General features: G+C 36.5%; 1 protein-coding gene across 5 annotated transcripts in view; it reads left to right on the plus strand.

Annotated features, from left to right (window-relative positions):
• Nucleotides 1-258: 258 nt before the first annotated feature.
• plekha7b (pleckstrin homology domain containing, family A member 7b) overlaps nucleotides 259-25,638 on the plus strand; it is a 215,587-nt gene continuing 190,207 nt past the window's right edge. For all 5 annotated transcript variants that reach the window (XM_061963930.1, XM_072913356.1, XM_061963931.1 and 2 more), the window contains exons 1-3: nucleotides 259-364; nucleotides 465-541; nucleotides 629-686. In XM_061963930.1, the coding sequence (XP_061819914.1) occupies nucleotides 282-364; nucleotides 465-541; nucleotides 629-686 (218 nt within the window). In that variant the 5' untranslated portion in view covers nucleotides 259-281. The remainder of the gene's footprint in view (nucleotides 365-464; nucleotides 542-628; nucleotides 687-25,638) is intronic.

Genomic DNA, 25,638 nt, shown 5'->3' on the forward strand with positions numbered 1-25,638 from the left:
TGTTAGCTGGAGGTCAGAATTTGGCCGAACGACACAAATCAGCTCCAATGACAACAAGCCTGCAGTGGTGGAGTGAGGCATTTCTGCCCCTTTAAAAGTATGCCGCTACAGAGGTGGGATTATTTGGGCTCTGTGGACAAGGGAGACCGGGAAGAGAGAGAGAGAGAGAGAGAGAGAGAGAGAGAGAGAGAGAGAGAGAGAGAGAGAGAGAGAGAGAGAGAGAGAGAGAGAAGGGGGGGAAAGGGAGAAGGGGGGAGAAGTCGAGCAGGAGAGGAGGAATCATGGCGGCACCGCTCGGACGGGACACCCTACCTGACCACTGGTCTTACGGAGTTTGTAGGGATGGCCGCGTGTTTTTCATCAAGTGAGCCACTTTCGCAAGTCACCCGTCGCTACTTTGTCGAGTCTTCACCGTGAGGTTTATTCCCATGTCGTCCATTAAGTAACAGGTGTCTTTCTTCTAGCGACAAAACTCGCGGCACCACTTGGCTTCACCCACGCACAGGCGAGCCTGTTAATTCCGGACACATGATACGTTCAGGTACGCCACGAACTCAAGGCTGCATCGCGCTCGGTTTGGCGGGGAAGTGTAGATTGCCGTGTCGTTATGTTTTGTGTCCTGTTTCAGACTTGCCAAGAGGATGGGAAGAGGGCTTCACGGACGAGGGAGCAAGCTACTTCATCAAGTGAGTGATCGTTGGTGCATTGTTTGGCTGCTGGACATGCTTGTGTTTAAAGTGTTTTCGGTGTGTAGTTCAGGCACGTCTGGTATGTTTAAGCTGCCCTTTTTTATTTCTGCGAACACTACATGGTGTCACGTTGAGTGGAGAAATAACACAGTGAGGCGTGCCACTGAATAGGTGACATTAATAATTACTGCTTGCAATGTGAGTAAAAGTAGCAGCGGTGCAGATAAGGAAGAAGGGAATTAACATTCTCCTCACATGCACCATGCAGGACCTCTACTCTCTCCAGTAGGTAGGTGTGGAGTCTTGGGGAGTGTGTTATGAGCATGTGTGTGTGTGTGGGAGCAGAGAGAGTGACTGTAAAGAGCAAGAGAGGGGTGTGACCTTGTGGTGACAGAGATGTATAACATGATTGCATTATTGAAGCATTGAGGACAGATTTGGAGAAAGTCACAAAATGTGGCGTGAAGTTGTTTGCACACACATTTGTACGTTTCAGTTGACAGTGTTGACAATCTGCAAAATACACCGCATCACCAACGACCCACTGACATTATCCTTTACAACTTTTGGAAGGGAATATTATGAGCAACCATTTTACTGTTGTGTAGCACAGACCTGCTGGTCTTCTGCCACTTGTCACCAACATCAGTGAATTTTATGGCAGTGCACTAATTAGATTTTTTAATTACCGGTAGCTTCTCTGGACTAGTGCAGTCATGATAGCAGAAGATCAATGTGCCCACTACTATTTTAGCAACCGGTATACGGGGTCGCACCGTGTACTAGTGGTTGGCATTTTTGCCGCACAATCAGGAGATTGAGTGTACGAATTTAAATTTTGGCGTCTTGGTTTTGCATATTTCTCATGTGCATGCGTGTTTTTTCTTCTGGTTCTCCGGTTTCCTCTCACAATTCAAAAATATGCATGTTAGGCTAAGAGTAGACTATAAATCAGGGGTAGGGAACCTATGGCTCTTGAGCCAGATGTGGCTCTTTTGATGACTGCATCTGGCTCTCAGATAAATCTTAGCTGACATTGCTTAACACGATAAGTAATGAATAATTCCGCTGGTAATCACAGTGTTAAAAATAACGTTCAAAATATAAAACATTCTCATGCATTTTATTCCATCCATCCGTCTTCTACCGCACCTGTTCAAGAAGTCGCATTAATGGTAAGAAGTATTTTATTTATTATTGGTTAGCCTCAGAATAACAATGTTATTAAAAAGAATAAGAGACTTTTTATACTCAAAAAATGTTGGTCTTACTTAAAAATGCACGCATTTAGTTGTATTCAGTGTTAAAAAATATTATATGGCTCTCACGGAAATACATTTTAAAATATTTGGCTTTCATGGCTCTCTCAACCAAAAAGGTTCCGGACCCCTGCTCTAAATAGTCCAATGGTGGGAATGGGAACATGTTCTGTGATTGGCTGGCAATAAGGATGTCACGGTAAGAACATTTATTTTCACGGTTTCTATGACCATAATTATCACGTTTATCATTATTATCGCAGTATTTTTAAATGTGCTCAAACTTTTCAAAAAGTACTTACCGGTACACTGAAATCTTTTAATCAAGTTTTATTTAAAAGACACATTCAAAATTATTTCCTTTGTAGAAGAAACATTATTGTAGATAAAAAACACTGTTTCATGTACCTCAAATAGAAATTGAATGTGCATATGAAAGCAACACAAGCATTATAAACAAAGTAATATTACAGAAAAAAATTAACATAGATAAATAAAATAAATGTGAAAATTGTTCATGATAGCACTTTATGGACATAAGAGATAAAATAAAATAAAAACAAATGTTAGAATTTTGCAAGGTGGCTCCTGATGGCCATAAGATGTACCGTATTTTCCGCACTATAAGGCCCACCGGATTATAAGGCGCACCTTCAATGAATGGCATATTTTAAAACTTTGTTCATATATAAGGCGCACCGCATTATAAGACGTATAAAATAGACGCTACAGTAGAGGCTGGGGTTATGTTATGCATCCTTTAGATGGAGCTGCGCTAAAGGGAATGTCAACAAAACAGTCAGATAGGTCAGTCAAACTTTATTAATAGATTACAAACCAGCGTTCTGACAACTCTGTTCACTCCCAAAATGAATAAACAGCTGTTTTATTACTTTCCCCGAGGTAAAGTCAGTGACGTGGTGTTTTGTTTATCTTTTAACAACAGCAAGGTATAACATGTAGTGCAACATTTATATCACATAGTGGAGGGGAACTTTTCCCTGATTCAATAAAGACGTAAAAAACAGTGATACTGTTACGGTAAATCAAATGTTAGTGCAATCACAATATGGTAACACTCGAAATAGTGCAGAGCAATAACAATATATCAATAACTCAACGTTGCTCAAAATAAACATGTAAAGCTCACTTGATGAAGTTATTCCTATTCCACGAATCCCTCGAATTCTTCTTCTTCAGCGTCCGAATTAAACAGTTGGGCGGATACGGCATCCAACATGCCGTATCCGCATGTCAAAGTCGTCATTAATGGAGTCAGTGTCGCTGCTGCTCTATTCCCGTGTTCTACTGCGTGACTGATTGTCTTAAGTTTAAACTCTGCGTCGTAAGCGTGTCTCTTAATAGGAGCCATTTTGGGGTCTTTACATAAACAAACGAATGGAAATGAAACGGCACGCCTTGCGCAGTCATATATCCCAGCATGCACCGCGCGCTTCTTCTTCTTCTACGTGAGCGGCTGCTTACCGTAGAAGAAGAACTTCTTCTTCTACGGGGGAAAATGAAGACGGGGGAAAATGAAGTCGGCGGCTGCTTACCGTAGTTGCGATTGATTGATTGATTGAAACTTTTACCTGTTGGAGGCTCAATATTGGTCTATATATAAGGCGCACCGGATTATAGGGCCCACTGTCAGCTTTTGACAAAATTGGAGGTTTTTAGGTGCGCCTTATAGTGCAGAAAATACGGTAACTGCTTTTTTTGTCTATACAAATACAAATAGTGTTAATGTATGAGATCAAAATAATAACTACCATAATTTTTTTAATTAATATTGAAATCACGATTATTGATTATACAACAGAGTTGGTGTACCCCGCCTTCCGCCCGATTGTAGCTGAGATAGGCTCCAGCGCCCCCCGCGACCCCAAAGGGAATAAGCGGTAGAAAATGGATGGATGGATGGACAACAGAGTTGGTGTAGGGTGTGAACATGACGCCATCATGTAGTCTGTAATGTATAATAAAAAGGCTATAGATAAACGTTATCCTTATATAGACAATAGTTTTTTTGTTCATTAATAATATCAACATGTCATCTTTTTCTAATTACATGATGTCTTTATCTCTATTTTTACATTTAGATAGATGTATTTTTTTGAAGTTATGTTAATTTATATGTACAAGCTGTATTGGGAAAAATCCATTAAGAGTTTGAACAGAAATATGTCGTATAGGAACTATTTATACACAATAAAACAAACAAAATACTATGTCACATGAGTGATTTTTAAAGTACCGGTAATAACATGAAAACACCCACAAGTAATGTAAAGAACATATTTTTTACTTTTTAATATCAATAGACAACACAAAGTATTCAAATGATTGCTTCCACTACAATGAAGGATACACATGTCCACCATATACGTACCCACTGCATCTTCGTGACATCAGGTTAATATTGAAGAAAGTGCCACCGCATCTGCAGTACAGCACGACACTCGCTGCCCTGGGGACCAGCACTGATTCTATGCTGCTGAATCTGCTGCAGCTGACACTGCTGCAATACAATCACATTTTGGGCAATATCTGGGAAGTGTACAGGTGTTTGCGGTGATGTTTTCTATTTACAAACTTGTTTTAAAAAAACGTATTTAAGTCTGTAATGTCAGCAGCAGACAGTTTGTCACTACCATCCATAAATAATTGGCTAAGCCAGCTATGTGCACACAAGTTTGACATGATTTATTACAAGATAGTTGGTTCAAAAATGACTCTTGTTTGTTTGTTTATCTGTTCAAGGTTGTGCGGTTGACTCACCTTTAGTCCTGTCATGACCCATAGTGTTTTATGCATGTGTTTATCGCAGTCTGTTTGGTTGTTCCGAGCTGATAAGAAGTTTTCTTTTGTTTAAGACTCCCTGTGATCAGTATGAAATGTTACATGTTTTCTTCTGGCAAGGTTGTAAACTGCAGTGCCTCAACAATAAATTTAATTGTTGCTATGACATACTGTTTGTACTGTATATTTTGTGTACTCTGCAAAAAGACATTATTGATAGATTTTCCAATTTAGTCGATAAATACAGTTTTCTATTGGTTTCCTGGTTGGATTTATGGACTAGTCATCTCGTGCCTCTTTATGTTGGCCATGACTTCATAAGTAAAGACTCTTAAACTACAATATTATATACGATAGTCTAGGGATGCACACACTTTTTCAGTAGGAGAGCTTAGGCCCCGGGGATATGGATGGCCATGGGTGCCGATCTACATTTCTGCCAGTGGGTGCTCGGTGTGTCATGGGCGGTAAATCTGACGCTACTTTTCTGAGCATTCGCGGTTTTTGCTTGGTGGTGAGAAAGAATTTGCCATCAATACCACGTGGGTGCTCCGCATTGTCCGTGGGTGCTCGAGACTCAAAGCACCCACGGGATCGGCGCCTATGGATATGGCCTAAAAATAAAATCTCTGATTAAAAAAAAAAAAACATTTAAAAAATATATTTTTTTTTCGGATATTTTTACTACTTTTTGAAAAAAAAAACAGTGAATACAAATTACAATAATTTAAAACAAGTTTTGCTTTCATTTGATCAAAAACTAGTTGTTTGAAATGACACAGCATACATCTTATCTTACTCTTAGCAAAATTGAAATATGTATAATGTTCTTTTTAGACCGGATATAAATTATACTTTTTATGCCATCATTTTCAAAGAACTAAATTAAGAGGTAAAACTTTTGGTTGAATAAAATACTTCTGTAAACAAAAATGTAGCATTGTACATTGTAGAGGTGGGGGAAATAATAGATTTTTAGATGCATTGCAATTCGGACATGGACGATTATAAAATCAATTAGTAAACTTCAATAATCGATAATCGATTTATTTGTTGTATATAAAGTAATGCAGACAGGTGTAACATTTGGCTGACTGCAGCGAGTCACCTCCCTGAGAGATCTGACTAGCTCCTTTATTATAGGGCACTTATGATCAAGTTTTGCACACATTTCCATTAATTTATTGAATGCAATGGGAATTTCTTAATAAAAATGCACTGTTTTAAAAGTTGCGAGTGATAAACGGTTATTTAGTGAAATGAAAAGAATGCAAAACTACATGAATATACATTAATTAAAGATGCATCAATAATCAATTTTTAATGGGATTGTAGCTCTTGAATCGTAATCGTTATCGAATCGTGAGGTGGCCAAAGATTCTCACCGCTATACATTGCATGCAAATAAATAATAATCTCCAACATTAAGATTAATAACGTGCAAACTTAAAACTTCTCTCCTGAAAAAAAATACTTCTGTAAATAAAAGTGTAGCAGTGCACATTGCATGCAAATACATAAACTCCAATAAATCAATAAAGACACCAACAATCATTAAATAATAATAATAAAAAACTATCAGATCAATAAAGTGCAAACTTAAAACTGGTGTCTTGAATAAAATAATTATGTAAATAAAAATCATCCAAAACTAATGTAAAGTATCAAACAACAGAAGAATAAGTGTTTATTACATTTTAACAGAAGTGTAGATGGAACATGTTAAACCGAAAGTAAACAGATATTAACAGTAAATGAACAAACACTGCTTGTCCCTCATAATTTTGACAAAATAAATGAATAAACAATATCTCATTGCATACGTCATCAGCCAAACTCGGAGCCTTTTTTTGCTTACTACTAAAAGACAAGTTGTCTAGTATGTCCATTATTTTATTTAAGGACAAAGTTGTTCTTCGATTGCAATAAGAAACATATGTTTAATGTACCGTAAGATTTTTTTTAAAGCCAATAATGCCTTTTTTTTGTGGTCCCCTTTATTTAGTATCGAAAAGTATCAAAATACATTTTGAGGGATCGAAGGTCACGGGCATTGCCGCTTACGTGCAGTGATTTCTCCAGATTCTCTGATCCTTTTGATGATATTATGGACCGTAGATGGTGAAATCCCTAAATTCCTCGAAATAGCTCATTGAGAAATGTTGTTCTTAAACTGTTCGACAATTTGCTCACGCATTTGTTCACAAAGTGGTGACTCTCGCCCCATCCTTGTTTGTGAATGACTGAGCATTGCATTTTATACCCAATCATGGCACCCACCTGTTCCCAATTAGCCTGTTCACCTGTGGGATGTTCCAAATAAGTGTTTGATGAGCATTCCTCAACTTTCTCAGTCTTTTTTGCCACTTGTACCAGCTTTTATGAAATATGTTGCAAGCATAAAATTCCAAATGAGCTAATATTTGCAAAAAATAACAAAGTTTACCAGTTACTATATATATATATATATATATATATATATATATATATATATATATATATATATACACACCATATTTTTCGGACTATAAGTCGCAGTTTTTTTCATAGTTTGGCCGGGCTCCAGTGCGACTTATATATGTTTTTTTCCTTCTTTATTATGCATTTTTGGCAGGTGCGACTTATACTCCGGTGCGACTTATACTCCGAAAAATACGGTGTGTATGTATATATATATATATGTGTGTATATATATATATATATATATATATATATATTAGGGCTTCAACAACTAATCGATTAAAATCGACTATATAAATAGTTGGCGGTTAATTTAGTCATCGATTCGTTGGATCTATGCTATGCGCAGGCACAGAGGCTATTTTTTTTTTATTAATTAATTTTTTTATAAACCTTTATTTATAAACTGCAACATTTACAAACAGGTGAGAAACAATAATCACAATAAGTATGGTGCCAATATGCTGTTTTTTTTACAATAAAATACTGGAAAGGATAGAAATGTACTTTGTCTCTTTTATCCGATTATTGATCGATTAATCGAAGCAATGATCGACAGATTAATTGATTATCAAATTAGTTGTTATTTTCAGCCCTAATATATATATATATATATATATATATATAATTACACATATACATATATACACATTTATACACACATACTGTATATACATATATACACACTCATATGTAAATATATACACACTTATAGTATATACATGTACACGTGTATACATATATACCCATTTACAAACATACACATATGATCGACAGATTAATCGATTATCAAATTAGTTGTTATTTTCAGCCCTAATATATATATATATATATATATATATATATATATATATATATATATATATATATACATATATATATATATATATATATATATATATATATATATATATATATATATAATTACACATATACATATATACACATTTAATACACACATACTGTATATACATATATACACACTCATATGTAAATATATACACACTTATAGTATATACATGTACACGTGTATACATATATACCCATTTACAAACATACACACATATATATATATATATATATATATATATATATATATACTCACACACCGTATTTTTCGGAGTATAAGTCGCACCGGAGTATAAGTCGCACCTGCCAAAAATGCATAATAAAGAAGGAAAAAAACATATATAAGTCGCACTGGAGCCCGGCCAAACTATGAAAAAAACTGCGACTTATAGTCCGAAAAATATGGTATATATATATATATATATCCATCCATCCATTTTCTACCGCTTATTCCCTTTGGGGTCGCGGGGGGCGCTGGAGCCTATCTCAGCTACAATCGGGCGGAAGGCGGGGTACTCCCTGGACAAGTCGCCATCTCATCACAGGGCCAACACAGATAGACAGACAACATTCACACTCACATCCACACACTAGGGCCAATTTAGTGTTGCCAATCAACTTATCCCCAGGTGCATGTCTTTGGAAGTGGGAGGAAGCCGGAGTACATATATATATATATATAGTAACTGGTAAACTTTGTTATTTTTTGCAAATATTAGCTCATTTGGAATTTGATGCTTGCAACATATTTCATAATATATACACACATATAGACATATACACATATATACATACACACATACACACATATACATATATACATAGACACACAAACATATAACATATACATATATATACACTTATATATACATACATATACACACACATGCATATATAATGTATACGCATATATATAATATATTATATACATACATATACGTATATATATGTATATATATACATAGGATGTATGCTGTAATATAATATGTATGATATTATATCATATATTATATATATATATATATATATATATATGTATATAATATACACATATATATATGTATATATATATATGTGTATATATAATATATGTGCACGGTGTTGTTTGCCTTGTGTTGGAGTTTGACCCATTTTTGCTCTGGAAAACATACTTAGTGGTGGAGGTGGGAGGAAATAATTGATTTTTAGATGCATTGCACTTCGGACATGGCCTATTGTAGAAACGTCAATAATCGACTTATTTATTGTAAATAAAGTAATACAGGCAGTTTTAAAATTTGGCTGACTGCAGCAAGGCACTTCACTGAGAGATCCGACCTCAGCTCCTTTACTATCGGGCACTTCTGGTCCAGTTTTGCATCTATTTTCATTAAGTTAATAAATGTGGGAATTAATTGAACTGTTTCTTATTCCAAATTAAAAGGTTTTTTTTAAGTTGCAAGTGATTAACGCGTATTTAGTGAAACGAAAATAAATGTAAAACTGCATCAATATACATAAATTAAACATTAATCAATAATCGATTTTTAATGGAAATAGTAGCTTCTGAATCGTAAACGTTATCGAATCGAATCGTGAGGTGCCCAAAGATTCCCATCTCTACTTAGTGGTGTTCTTGACCAGATGGACAGTTGATGAGGTTACTTTCCTTCTCTCCTCTCTGCCACAGCTTATATAACTTTGTACGCATGGAGAACATTAGTTATTATGTTCCTGTGACTCAACAACTGCTACAAAACACATATTTGAATATTTATTAATATAAACACACACACATATATATATATGTATATATATTTATGTATATATATGTATATATATATATATATATATATATATATATATATATATATATATATATATATATATATATATATATATATATATATATATATATATATATATAATATATATACAATAAATCCTCTTTGAAAGGCAGTGACATTTTTAGTTTCTACTGTACTATTTAGTCGGTTGCACTTCTGTAGATTGGTTAAAAAATTTGGGAAGATTAAAAAGATTTCATTATCATCTTGATACTTAACATAAAGTAAAATACTTTGCAGTGTTTATTGCAATTTTATGGCTTTGTTTTATTCAAAATATGCACATCAGAGCAATTTGTTTCTGACTCTTGTAATTTTGCCTTAGTAATTTAAGTGTTGATTTAACATTTCACCAGCTGACAAATGCAATCCGAATGCATTAAAAGCTGTGGCGTGCATTCCAGCGAGACCGACAAGCGTGCATGTGGGCTTTGTAAAATGTTTTGTAAGCTTTTACAAATGGCAATAAACAACATTTGGTTAAGCATGATGAGCAAAAGGGGGTTTGAGCGTTTCAGATTCTACACAAAGAGTATCCTTGGGGACCATGACTGTTTCTACTTTAACATGCCACTGACCAGCTCTCCTATTCTTTAGGCCACTATTCAAAGGTTGTGACTATGGGAGACGGTAGGAACTTAAATCAACTGGTAAGTTAGGATCTTTACTCTCAGCTATTTCTCAGGAAGTTGGCATAGCGTTGTTTCTTACAGTATGGACAACCAAAATAGTTTTTAGTATTCAACATATGCAATGGACATGACTCTAAAAGAAGATGTGACAATGTGATGTAGCTGACTTTTTTTGATCGGCACTCCTTTAGATAGTACTTTTGAGAAACTGCTGATGAGTCAGTGTCAAGCTGAGTGTGACCTTTTCCTCACAACTCTTTTAGGAGACATTCTTTGTCCTTCACTTATTATTCTGTAGTGGTGAGGGAGCACTGCTTCAATTTAGCTCTGATAGTTACATTGATTAATGGTAGACATGAATGATGCCAGTTTTCTTAGTTTGTCCCACGTGTCTATTGGCTAATTATAAAACGTGCCACTTGATTAAGAGCACTATGTTTTAAACTCCAGCACTTAACCAATTAAAGTTTAAGAGGGAATGCATTTCCATGGCACCTTCTTTTACACCTTTGCTCTTAAAAATATGAGTTTGAATCAATAGATTAATGAATACAAGTGGTAAGCTTTCTTGAGAAATTTAGTTTGTTGAATTTTTGTTTTAGGAATCATCAACAAGCGGTAGAAAAATGGATGGATGGATGGAATCATCGTCTTGTGTGTGTGTATATATATATATATATATATATATATATATATATATATATATATATATATATATATATATATATATGTATATGGATATATACACTACAGGCCACACCTTCTCATTCAATGCGTTTTCTTTATTTTCATAACTATTTACAGTACATGTGACACATGTGGAATTATGTAGTTAACAAAAAGGTGAAATAACTGAAAACATGTTTTGTATTCTAGTTTCTTCAAAATAGCCACCCTTTGCTCTGATTACTGCTTTGCACACTCTTGGCATTCTCTCGATGAGCTTCAAGAGGTAGTCACCTGAAATGGTTTTCACTTCACAGGTGTCATAGTTTTGATGCCTTCAGTGACAATCTACAAATCTACAATGTAAGTAGCCATGAAAACAAAGAAAACACATTGAAATGAGAACGTGTGTCCAAACGTACTGTATATAATATAATATATATATATATATATATATATATATATATATATATATATATATATATATATATATATATATATATATATATATATATATATATATATATATATATATATATATACATACCGTACATACATACAGTACAGGCTTGACATTGACGTTTGGACACACGTTCTCATTTCAATGTGTTTTCTTTATTATATATATATATATATATATATATATATGTTTGGGCTGGGTGATATATCGATATACGCGATATATCGCGGGTTTGTCTCTGTGCGATATAGAAAATTATTATATCGTGATATTCGAGTATACGTTCTCACGCAGTTGCTTTTAGCTGCTGGCGTTACACTACAGGCTCTTCCCACTCCTTCTTGTGTCTCCTTCTCACAGACAGCAAGCGCACCTTCTACATACGTCACATACTGTCACGTCATACGTCACATACGTATATGCCCTCGCGGAGCAGAGAGGTAGCGTCATGGGTAACGTTAGCTGTGGTGCGAGTGGTAATACGAGAGAAAGAAGGTGTGAATCTGGTAACAAATGAAGGAAGAATTAATTCCCAAGAAAAACAGCAGGGGGTCCATCGTCTGCCGGTGGTTTGGCTTCAAGTGGGAATATGTCGAACAGACAACCGTAATTTGTCAAGTGTGGGGCAAAAGCGTTTCTACAAAAAGTAGCATTACTGCTAATATGTAGCATCATTTGAAAAGTCACCTGCTAGAGAATGAAGAGTGCTTACTCCGCATGTCAACATCTCCGCCGGTGCCACACCATCAAATTGCCGAGGCAAACATTTCCAGATCAACACCGCATGAAAAAAAGAGTCGACAACAAAAGGAGATAATGTCCGCAGGAACCTACCACATAGCGAAGGACGAACACTATTTGATTTCCTATTATGTAGCTAATTTTTATTAGACACTTATTGAAATATCTTGTGTGACATCATGTTTTTAAACTATTGTAGTGGCGTTCTGTACAAAAAGTGCACTTTAATTTAGTGTTGTTTTGATAAGTCATCGTAGTGACACCATGCACAAAAGTGCACTAATAGCTTGTTTTAAAATGTCTCTGACAATCTTGCACTTTCTGTTTTGGAAATGACATGAATGTTTGTGCCACTGCTTAATAACAGTTTAATAAATACAGTTTTGGTAAATTGACTTAGTTGTGATTTCCTTATCTGCCTGAAAGTTTAAAATGAGCATATATTAATGCAGTATGAACAATAATGTTTGAATGTAGACACATAGAATCATCATACTGGTGTGATTATATGTATCAAGTGTTAATTCAAGGGTAAGGCAAAATATCGAGATATATATCGTGTATCGCGATATGGCCTAAAAAATATTTTTAAAAAGCCATATCGCCCAGCCCTATTTATATGTATATATATATATATATATATATATATATATATATATATATATATATATATATTAGGGATGTCCCGATCCAGGTTTTTGCACTTCCGATCCGATACCGATATTGTTTTTGCACTTCCGATCCGATACCGATACTGACCGATACTGGCCTATCCGAGCATGTATTAAAGTTTAAAGTTATTTAGCCTACTTAGTTGTCAGAATCATGTTGAAAAGGGTTTTAGTACTCTTGATAACAACTAGCCAGCTGAATTAGGGGAGTTTGAATAATACACAATGGTTGGTAACAAGAAACTGACCTGTTTATTCAAGGATAAACACAAAATAGACAAAATGATACATGACAAACAAATGGCATCATTGAACTAGGGCTGGGCGATATGGCCTTTTTTTAATATTGAGATATTTTAAGGCCATATTGCGATACACAATATATATCTCGATATTTTGCCTTAGCCTTGAATGAACACTTGATACATATAATCACAGCAGTATGATGATTCTATGTGTTTTGATTGATTGATTGAGACTTTTATTAGTAGGTTGCACAGTGAAGTACATATTCCGTACAATTGACCACTAAATGGTAACACCCGAATAAGTTTTTCAACTTGTTGAAGTTGGGGTCCACTTAAATTGATTCATGATACAGATATATACTATCAGATATATACTATCATCATAATACAGTCATCACACAAGATAATCACATTGAATTATTTACATTAATTATAATCCAGGGTGTGGAGGGGGTGCCGGATTTAAGTGTCAAAAAGACAGCCAAAAGAGTTTGATATGAGAATAAATCTAAAGTTAAAATATAGGATAGAAATGCACCCATTTGCAGGAAATGTAGTCTTGATTTTCAACATTTTTTTCAAGGCTTGCTTGTCTACATTAAAACATTCTTCTTCATACTGCATTAATATATGCTACTTTTAAACTTTCATGCAGAGAAGGAAATCACAACTAAAAAAATCATACGGTGTTGATGTGGAAATTTTTGCCTCTGCATTTTGATGGTGTGGACGTGTGGCACCGAATGGAGATAAGCGTCTCGACAGACCTTACAATATTTGAACAATGATGACGAAAACTGTTTTCTCTGTCGTGTCCGTGTGTCGAAAATTGTTATGCGCTTATTTTTTTATTTGATTTTGTGCGTGGCATAGATTTGCCGTGCGCAGAGGATGCTTGAACAGCGCGCACCTTCGAGGGAGTGTTGGTCACACGGCTGCGCTAGCATCACAGCTAACGTTAACCATGCTGCTACCTCTCTGCTGGGAGAGGACGTATACGTATGTGACGTATGACGTGACAGTATGTGACGTGTGTAAGAAGGTGCGCTTGCTGTCTGTGAGAGTGAGACACAGGAAAGAGTGAGAAGAGCCTGTCGTGTAATGCCAGCAGCTAAAAGCAACTGCGTGAGATTCCACAGACCTGTGGATGTGTTGAAGGTGTGCTGGAAAATGCGGAACGGAAATTAGGGAGCAGCAGAAAAGTGGAATGTATTATTTAAATCGGTGCGTTGGAAAACACGGACCGGATTTTTTTTTAAACTGGATCTGGATCGGCATTTTCCCATGCCTTGCCGATACGCATTTTTTGGCAAATATCGGCGGCCGATCCGATCCAAATATCGGATCGGGACATCCCTAATATATATATATATATATATATATATATATATATATATATATATATATATATATATATATATATATATACATGTTTATATATATATGTGTATATATATATATATATATATATATATATATATATATATATATATATATATATCCATCCATCCATCCATTTTCTACCGCTTAGTCCCTTTTGGGGTCGCGGGGGGCGCTGGAGCCTATCTCAGCTACAATCGGGCGGAAGGCGGGGTACGCCCTGGACAAGTCGCCACCTCATTGCAGGGCTAATATCGCAGGGCCAACACAGATAGTATATATATATATATTAGAGATGCGCGGTTTGCGGGCACAACCGCGGAGTCCGCGGATTATCCGCGGATCGGGCGGATGAAATTTAAAAAAATTAGATTTTATCCGCGGGTCGGGTCGGGTCGGGTCGGGCGGTTGAAATAAAAAAAAATTAGATTTTAAATAGATTCAGGCGGGTGGCAGTTAAACCAATTCGGAAATATATATACATAGTTAAATGTTGTTACCCACATACGAAAAACGAGCAGGCACCTGCTGCATATGCCACAACAGAAGAAAAAAAAGAAAAAGAGATGGACACTTTTACGGAGCGGAGAAGGCCCCCGACGCCTCGCCGGGGTCCGGGACCGAGGCCCCTTCCCCCGAGAGGGCCCCACCGGGAGCCGTAGCTGAGGCGATCCGCGAGAAGGGCCCGACGCACGTCCAGGGTCACCACCGCGCCCACCGCACCGACACCCCGCCTCGTCCGCCTTCGCCGCGGCCGGCGTCACGCGCAGCAGGTAAGCAGCTTACCTGCCCGCCACCCCCGTGGCTGGGGGCTCGTAACAGGGGTCACTCCGCGCGCTCCGCCCGCGCAGCTTACCTGCCCGCCACCCCTGTTGCCGGGGGCGCGTAACAGGGGTCACTCTGCGCGCAGTGCGCTCACGAAAGGGGTGGGGCTCACCCTGGTTGATATAGACAGCAGGACGGTGGCCATGGACGTCGTAACCCGCTAAGGAGTGTGTAACAACCCACCTGCCGAATCAACTAGCCCTGAAAATGGATGGCGCTGGAGCGTTGGGCCCATACCCGGCCGTCGCCGGCAGCGAGACGCGCTTGGAGGTGCGCTCAGCGCGGCTCCCATATGATTGCGCACTGGTGTGCGTCTGGGTCGTGACAGCGTGGCACACGAATGTCTGTGCTGCATTGGATCAGTCTCCTTTCTTTAACAGGCAAAAGCTTTATAACCTCACTAATGCCTTGCATCGTCTATATTAGATATATAACAACGGGCGGGTGCGGGCGGATGGCGGGCGGGTGCGGTTCTGATCAAATGTTACATCGGGTGGATGGCGGATGGTTGACGACTTTCTGATGCGGTTGCGGATGAAATAATTGCCTATCCGCGCATCTCTAATATATATATATATGGAAACTGGGTTTGTACATATATATAAAAGTAGATTCCATGAAATGCTCAGTCATTCACAAACAAGGATGGTACGAGGGTCACCACTTTGTCAACAAATGCGTGAGCAAATTGTTGAACAGTTTAAGAAAAACCTTTCTCAAGCAGGTATTACAAGGAATTCAGGGATTTCACCATCTACGGTCCGTAATATCATCAAAGGGTTCAGAGAATCTGGAGAAATCACTGCACGTAAGCAGCTAAGCCCGTGACTTCCGATCCTTCAGGCTGTACTGCATCAACATGCAACATCAGTGTGTAAAGGATATCACCACATGGGCTCAGGAACACTTCAGAAACCCACTGTCAGTAACTACAGTTGGTCGCTACATCTGTAAGTGCAAGTTAAAACTCTCCTATGCAAGATGAAAACCGTTTTTCAACAACACCCAGAAACGGTGTCGGCTTCGCTGGGCCTGAGCTCATCTAAGATGGACTGATACAAAGTGGAAAAGTGTTCTGTGGTGTGACGAGTCCACATTTCAAATTGTTTTTGGAAACTGTGGATGTCGTGTCCTCCGGACCAAAGAGGAAAAGAACCATCCGGATTGTTATAGGCGCAAAGTTGAAAAGCCAGCATCTGTGATGGTATGGGGGTGTATTAGTGCCCAAGACATGGGTAACTTACACATCTGTGAAGGCGCCATTAATGCTGAAAGGTACATACAGGTTTTGGAGCAACATATGTTGCCATCCAAGCAATGTTACCACGGACGCCCCTGCTTATTTCAGCAAGACAATGCCAAGCCGCGTGTTACATCAACGTGGCTTCATAGTAAAAGAGTGCGGGTATTAGACTGGCCTGCCTGTAGTCCAAACCTGTCTCCCATTGAAAATGTGTGGCGCATTATGAAGCCTAAAATACCACAATGGAGACCCCCGGACTGTTGAACAACTTAAGCTGTACATCAAGCAAGAATGGGAAAGAATTCCACCTGAGAAGCTTAAAAAATGTGTCTCCTCAGTTCCCAAACGTTTACTGAGTGTTGTTAAAAGGAAAGGCCATGTAACACAGTGGTGAACATGCCCTTTCCCAACTACTTTGGCACGTGTTGCAGCCATGAAATTCTAAGTTAATTATTATTTGCAAAAAAAAAAAAAAGTTTATTTAGTTTGAACATCAAATATCTTGTCTTTGTAGTGCATTCAATTGAATATGGGTTGAAAAGGATTTGCAAATCATTGTATTCCGTTTATATTTACATCTAACACAATTTCCCAACTCATATGGAAACGGGGTTTGTATATATATATGTATATGTGTATATATATATATATATATATATATATATATATATATATATATATATATATATGTATATATATATATATATATATATATATATATATATATATATGTGTATATATATATATATATATATATATATATATATATATATGTATATGTTTATATGTGTGTATATATGTGTGTATATATATATGTGTATATATGTTAAATTTAACACGATAATAATGCGTTAACTGTGAATTTCAATAACGGCACTAATGTTTGACACTCGGGGCTTGTGATAACAGGGGGAACTTGGCTGCAGTTTACTTGCTACTGATGAGCCACAAGCGAACAGAAATGGGCAAAGGAAAGTCAACCTTGTGGAAATATCAGGTTCAGAACCATAGCAAGTTGTTCTCCCGACAAGCAAGGACTAGTTTTTGCTGTGAGACGAGGCGACATCCTTGCAGCAAACACCTGTTGCAAGTCGTTCAGAGGTGGGTGGTGCTTCACTTCCGTGTTCAGATAACATAACATTCAGACTGTTACTGTGACTGGTTTAGTAAGTAAGATGACATAAAAGCTCAACAGAAATTAAAGATGGTCAGCAGGATGTCGAAAGGAGACTTTTGTATTGCACACAGTTGATCCGACATCAAAACATGTCAAGACACTTTCTCAAATCAATCACACAATTTTCTGGCTTCAAAATAAATGCGCTACGCTATACATCCGGTTTAACTACGTGTAGGGTTTCTCCTTAATGTACAGGCTTCATGTTAGCTGCCACACCTAACAAAATAAAGTAATATAATGTATTGTAGCCTCCAGAAGCAAACAAAGTCTGACGCTCTTTTTAGCTTTAATGATAAATTGTATGCTAACAACGGGCCCAATTCCAACATTTCCTCCGTGCACACACATGCTTCATTCCTAGACACACAATTTGTTCATTCTCTGACGATACGGTGTGTTCACAGAACATGGGAAAAATGACCACGATAAGACACTAACATACACATTAACACCAGCCATACACACGGGTTTGTCTGAAGTGGAGGCAGTTTGTCCGCGCTGTGGACGCACTTTAATATATTTGAGATATACCCGCGGACAGCGATCCTCACAATTTAAGATTACACTGGCGGCTTTTAATGAGAGAAAGGCTCCCAGCCTCTCTGCAGCTCGCTTTTCGTCACGGACATGGTGCAACAGAATCTAAAGAAAGTCTCTAAACACGAGTACAGTCGCCAATAACACCAAAAATAGATGCTAGCTGGCTGAAATGTTGTGTAAATTATTTTATAACATCGAGTCCTAAATTACAGAATGATGAGCAGGCTCAATATTACATTTTATTAATTAATAGAGAAGGTTAAAACATTGTCATGCAGCAAGATGAAGCCACCCCCCGAATATTATCTGTCTAGAAAAATTATACCTATCTGCGATATCGCGTTTAATTTTGAGTTAACTATGAATCGCGATAAATATTTTAATCGTTTGACAGCCGTAGTAAATTAATATGTATATATATATGTATGTGTATATGTATATGTATATACATATATGTATAGATATATGTATATACATATATGTATAGATGTACATACTGTATATGTACAGTATATGTATGTATGTATGTATGTACTATGTATGTAAGTGTGTGTGCGTGTGTGCATCTTCCACTAATTAATAATTCATACATCGTCACATTTGTTTCTATGTTGATTCTAATCTATGTTGATTTTTAATCTACATTTAAAACATTTCTTTGTGGTGTAGATAATAAATACGAGATAGCTTTGCAAACAGGGACACTAACAACATAAGATTCATAAGTCAGAAAAGACAACATTTATAATAAGTCCCCTTCAATAAGCTGTTTGCTGGGTTCAGGAACATTTACACCAACAACAAAAAAAACAATAAAGACATTTTAAAAGAGGCTCTTGCCAACTGCTGGACAGATGTATATGTATTGCAACATTTTGCTGTAGTAACTTTGGCAATTTTGTCATCTTTGCGTGACACTTGACAAAAAAATTCATAGAATGACTTAAAATAAGCCAAGAAGCCTGGCAGGTACAGTAGAATGAAACTCATCTAAGTAGTAATACTTGCTCAATCTCTGTAAGTAATGAGTTTTATAAAATGCAAAGTATCTAAGGAATTATTTAGTTTGCCCTTAGTGCAAGTAATTTAATTAGATATTTGTTGATGTACCCTTGAGGAAATTATAGAGCCTCCAAATGTTACACCTATCATCACTGTTAATGAGCCGGTGGTAGCTTCCACAATCATCTTCATCATTGTGTGAAAAACGGATTAAGGTGACATTGGAAAGGCACCTGAAGTGAGAGAGAGTCACAATATACATACAGCCCATTTACCACTATCTCCAGCAGTCAGACTCGACTTCTGTCAAATCTCTGAGGAAGCATAAATCACTTCCACCTCAAACCCAAATGGCTCATTTGATATTGATATCATAAATCTGGGGGTGAAAGGTACAGTAGGTAGACCACATCAGGGTTTTAAATTTATATTTAAAAGGAACCTTTTATGCAAAACCAACTTTTCTTACCTATTGGTACGTGTTTTTGTGTATTTGAGATCTGCATATGTCCCGAAAATTTTAAATTAAACAATGGAGGTATGGTAGAGATATTTATAAAACAATCTTGCCTTCCTTCATACTTTCTCCAAACGAGTCGTTTAGAATTTGGGACATTTTTCCCATTATCAGCGGATATCCTCATATATGGTAAAGCTTTGCCCGAAGACCTTTGTGCAGGTCTGCAAGGGATGGGCCTTCTTACAGGCCACCCGCCATTGTAGTCTGACGTTGTAGGCATTAAGTTCCTTTTTTTGTCTATCCTCTTGTTGTGGGGCAGGCTGGATTGTAGATGCACATGCATCCTCCAATAATACCAAGTAGTGTATAGTTCTAACTTATATTTGTCAATAGACTCGACGTGGACGCACTAAAAACTACAACATGGCTGATGGTGAGAAGACACAGTCGAAGTGTGCAGTAGTGTGGAAATAAGTGTTTGTTAACCACAATGAAAGCTAAAGCTACACTTCTGTGCAGCCCTCATCAAATGGGATTGCTTTATCAATATTTTATTTTCTCTCACACACATCCCTACAGGAGCTTATCTTCATCCCCTTTTAATAAGGGCATTATCCTCCTGCAAACACAGCACACATTCCAACTACTTCTCTAAGAAAAGGTGGTGTCACTCACATCAATCCATCCATCAAATGACCTTTGTCTTTTATATAATACATGAAATATTCATCATGACATTGTAGCAGGGATACACTTGAGATATTTAATGACATATTACCGTATGTTTTGATTCGGGTATGTTTTATCTATTTTTCACATTTATCGCTAAAAAGACGAGTCATCTTTTTTTTGTGGTCTAAAAATGTATGAATAGTAAATGGGTTATACTTGTATAGCGCTTTTCTACTTTTTTAAGGAACTCAAAGTGCTTTGACACTATTTCCACATTCACCCATTCACACACACATTCACACACTGATGGCGGGAGCTGCCATGCAAGGCGACCCATTAGGAGCAAGGGTGAAGTGTCTTGCTCAAGGACACAACTGACGTGACTAGGATGGTAGAAGGTGGGGATTGAACCAGGAACCCTCAGGTTGCTGGCACAGTACTCTCGCAACTGTGCCACACCGTCCCCTAGTACCAATAGGTAGAGCCAAACAACTTCTTCCCATGTGAGTCAGAGCTTTTCTTCGCTCACACACTCCAGTGACCTGAAGAAATGCAGGTACAATGACTAACTCATTTTAAGATAACAGTGATCAATAAAGCAGAGTCATCAAACAACTGACAGACAGCTAAGAAATATATATATATATATATATATATATATATATATATATATATATATATATATATATATATATATATATACATATTTGTAAACCCTTTAAAGCCCAAACCACTGAATAATTGACAGAAAATTCAAATTATTCGAAATTGGAACTTTTATTGGTCATTTTGAACAAATCTTTTTTTTTTTTTTTATACCAAAATCAATTTCCATGTATGATTTTCAATTTGTATCATAATTGACACAGCCGGTCACAAACTATTATTGTATGTCATTTTTATAACAAACCAAATCATAATGCATTACACAGAAATGTATATCTATTTCCAAACAAAAAAAGAACATTCGTCATCATCATCTTCCCCCAGCTGCTCCAGATCCCTTGAATTCACATATTTTTTATAATTTTCAAAGCATCTTCAATTTTTAATAATTATCTGCCATCTGAAAAAGTACAAAAAGTGAAAATCATTATATATGTTTGTGTGTGATTTATTTTATTTCACTCATAAAAATCAGAAAGCTATAATTTATTATCTCAACACACACCGAGTGATCGCGACAAAATAATACAGTAAATAGCATATGTATATTTTACCTCTAAATATACCATATAGTGTAATGTAAACATTAAATGAGTTTTTTTGAACATCTAAATACTTTAAGTGCCTTTAGAAGTAATATCCTGTACTGTAAATGTCAAAACTGTGACGACCTGGTCTCATGGTGATGCGGGGTTTCGTTCTCCCAGGAATGCAGATCGGGCTTCGGACAAAGCGTGCAGGTGAGAAATGATTTATTTAAGAAATAAATTATACTGGAATAAACAAAAACGTGCTCATAGCACTTAAGGCAGAAACAAAAGGAGCTAGCGTGGGAGCTAGAAGGTAAACAGAGCCTTTAGCGTGGGAACTAGAAGGTTTAGCGCAGGAAACAAAAGTCGTCATCTGTTGTATGGAAACAAACTAGGAAGCAAGACAGAATGACAGGGAAGGCAGGCTTAAATAATAATGTCAGTGATGACCAACAGGTGCGCGTTGGGAACACACGCGGCAGGTGAAAACTATAAGCAGCCATGGCAACAAACTCAGGTGTACAAACAGGCACTCAAGGAGTCCAAAACTAACAAAAAACACAAGTGCTTAGAAAACGTAAAAAAAAAATATGATCCGGGCAGCGGATCATAACAAAAACACACACATGGCTGTATATCAATTGAATATAGTCAATGAGTTAGTTCCATTTACAATGAAATATGTTTGATAAGATGAGCAAAGCCTATCTAGACCTCAAGTTCAAGGATCAACGCAATGCTGTTCTTCAGCACACCCTGTACGTTTACATGCACTTAAAATAAGGAATTATTGCATGAATTAGCTTGAAACCATCTTTTTACGCATGTAAACAACTTAATTAGATATTTTTCTTTTTAAGATTGGATTATCATACATAGATTAAGCGATTTGAAACCAGTTCCCTCTTGCAAGTATGCTTTTTGATCAAGCTATCATGAGGAGGATCATTGCGCCGCTCATAGCAACATTTATTTCACAAGCGACAAAGACTATGCCAATGGGAGGGGGACTGTGTACTCTAACAAGGATATAATTAAAGATACAGAAGCTGAAATAAGTCAATATTTTTAAAGTACAGTCGTACCTCAATTTACCAGTGTATTTGGTTCTTTGATGGAGCTCGTAACACAAAACACTTGTATCATAAATCAACGTCATTTCAAACATTAAACATGCCTTTTGAAAAAAAATATAACATTTAAAATATTGTATGAAAAACACGACAACAGAATGTACTACAAACAACTACAGTAGTTATATGAAGAAATGTAATAATGTACAGCATTGGAGAGCAGACTTTTACAGTATCTCCTTCGAGCTGCTTCTCCGTCAAACACACCATCAGGGATTTCTCCATCTTTTCATGAATTAATGTCTGCCGTTTAGAAATAATTGCAACATTCTTGGGAGTTTTTTAAAATTCTCCTGCTTCAATGTGGTGCAGAATAGCATTGCTACACTCAAACTGCTTTTTTGAGGATTTATTTCTTTAATTCATTGAATATCATCTGCTTTTTTTCTCGCACTCACTTTTTTCATATACATGGTTTAAACTATGACTGCAGCTGTCTAATATTTTAGTAATTGAGTAACCTATTGATTAGTTTGTTCAATTAATCTAGTAATTAGATTAAACACAATTTGTATTGTTGCCTCAATGCATGTTTTAGGGGAAATAGTGCAGTACATATAAATAAATTACAGGTTTTCTGCTTGCAACAAACTGTATTCTTTTTTCTAATAAATGCACATCATCAACATTGAAATTGAAACAGAAGTGAGGAAACTATGTTAGCTTATTTAAAGTTCAGGGTAGTCCACACGGTCCGGATTTTATCAACTTTTATTAGTCAAACTAATTTAGGGATTAATTGAAGCAACATGACATACTGTAAATCAAAGTTTTTTTCAGATGATAGCGAGTAAGCTCGTATGTTTGGAATGGATCTTACGGGGTTCACTGTAACATTTGCTAGGCCAACAAGGGTCAGGGTGGCTCATAACTCAGATTTGTACTCACGACTTAATGGAGAACTGCCCTTTTTTTGGAATTTTGCCTATCGTTCACAATCACAATGTAAAACATGACGACGGATGTATATTTTTTAATTGCGTTTTAAATAGCAAATAAATGTGATCACTTATGTTGCACGATTGCACCAAGAAAAATTCCTAGTTTGTGAACCCATTCCCAAACAATGGCAATAAAAACTATTCTGATTCTGATTCTGATTCTATAAAGCCCTTAAAAAACATCTAAACACCTCCATTAAGGTTTTATATACATGGTGTAAGTATATATGTAATGTGGTAACAGGCACATTTATAATAACATTTAATGTTTACGTATTTTGATAATTTTACTTTTTACACGGCGCAATAATTTAAAAAAACGCATCACGTTTGCTTTTTCTTTTAACAACATTCCTGATTCCTACTTACTGCAGACTTTATGAGAGCCAACAAACATAATAAAACATCACTTACTGTGCTAGGTCTGTTGTCATTAGGATGCCGACTGATAGAATGTTGCTATATTCCCGTTAAGATTAAGAATTACTCATAATCGTTGCCAAGAAAAGGGGGGTGGAACCAAACGCCTTTTTGTGTCGTTCTCACCATTTCCGAATTTAAATTGGCTGTCAAAGTGTACCAGCTCGTGATCACGGCACTGCTATAAATAGTTTGTCTACGTTAGCGCTTATAATAACAATATCACTAATATTTGGTAATATTTAGGTCACAAAATGTTAATGGAGTTTTGTTGGCTCTCTTTTTGGATAGTTATTTATTGGGTTTTATGGTCAGAATAGAGGTCCTCCCATTGGCTCCGTTGTAAACATACTTTTATGTACTTATTTTATTTAGAATGCATCGGAAAAAAATTACATCCATTGACATAGTGATTGTGAATGATAGGCAAAATTCCCCCCAAAAACATAACATGATGATGATGGATGTTGTTTTTTTGCATTCTAAATATTAAATAAATGCGATCAAAAGTTAACTTACAATGGAGCCTATGGGAGCCGCAAAATTCTGCCTATAAAGCCCTTAAAAAATCATTAAAACACCTCCATTGAAGTTTTCTATACGTGATGTAAGTATATATGTAATGTAATAAGAAGCACATTTAAAATAACATTTAATCTATACGTGTTTTGATCATTTTAAGCATACACATCGCATTAATTTCAAAAATACATCACAACGTTTGCTTTTTTTTTTCTCCTTATCACTGATTATTACTCACTGCAGAATTTATGAGCGCCAACAAAGATAATAAAACTTCACTTACTTTGCAACGTCTGCTGTCATTAGGATGCCGACTGCTGGGATGTTCATATATTTTGATTTAGGTGAAGAATGTCTTATAATCCTCACAAAGAAAATGGGTGGGTTGTCCACGCCAGTTATGGGTCCTAAATGGCTGTCAAAGTGTACCAACTTGTCGGAATACCTACTCAGACTTAGTCTGTCCAGATGAGATGCATGAATTATGATCTAGAATAAACTTACAGGAAGCAAGGAAGTGAGAAAGCAGCAGACAACTCGATGATGTATACATACAGACACACGAAAGTGATCACGGCACTGCTATAAATAGTTTGTTTGCGTTAACGCTTGTAATAACAGATTCACTAATACTTGGTAAATATTCAAATCGGGACATGTAAATGTAGTATTGTTGGCGGTTTTTGAATGGTTATTTATTGAATTTTATGGGCGAAATAGAGGAGCTTCCATTGGCTCTGCTGTAAGCGGACTTTTATTTACTTTTAGTTTAGTTAGAATGCATTTAAAAAAAAATCAGTTTTAATGTCTTTCATAATGAT

The sequence above is a fragment of the Nerophis lumbriciformis genome, linkage group LG06 (assembly GCF_033978685.3).
Source record: "Nerophis lumbriciformis linkage group LG06, RoL_Nlum_v2.1, whole genome shotgun sequence".
Classification (NCBI taxonomy): Eukaryota; Metazoa; Chordata; class Actinopteri; order Syngnathiformes; family Syngnathidae; genus Nerophis; species Nerophis lumbriciformis.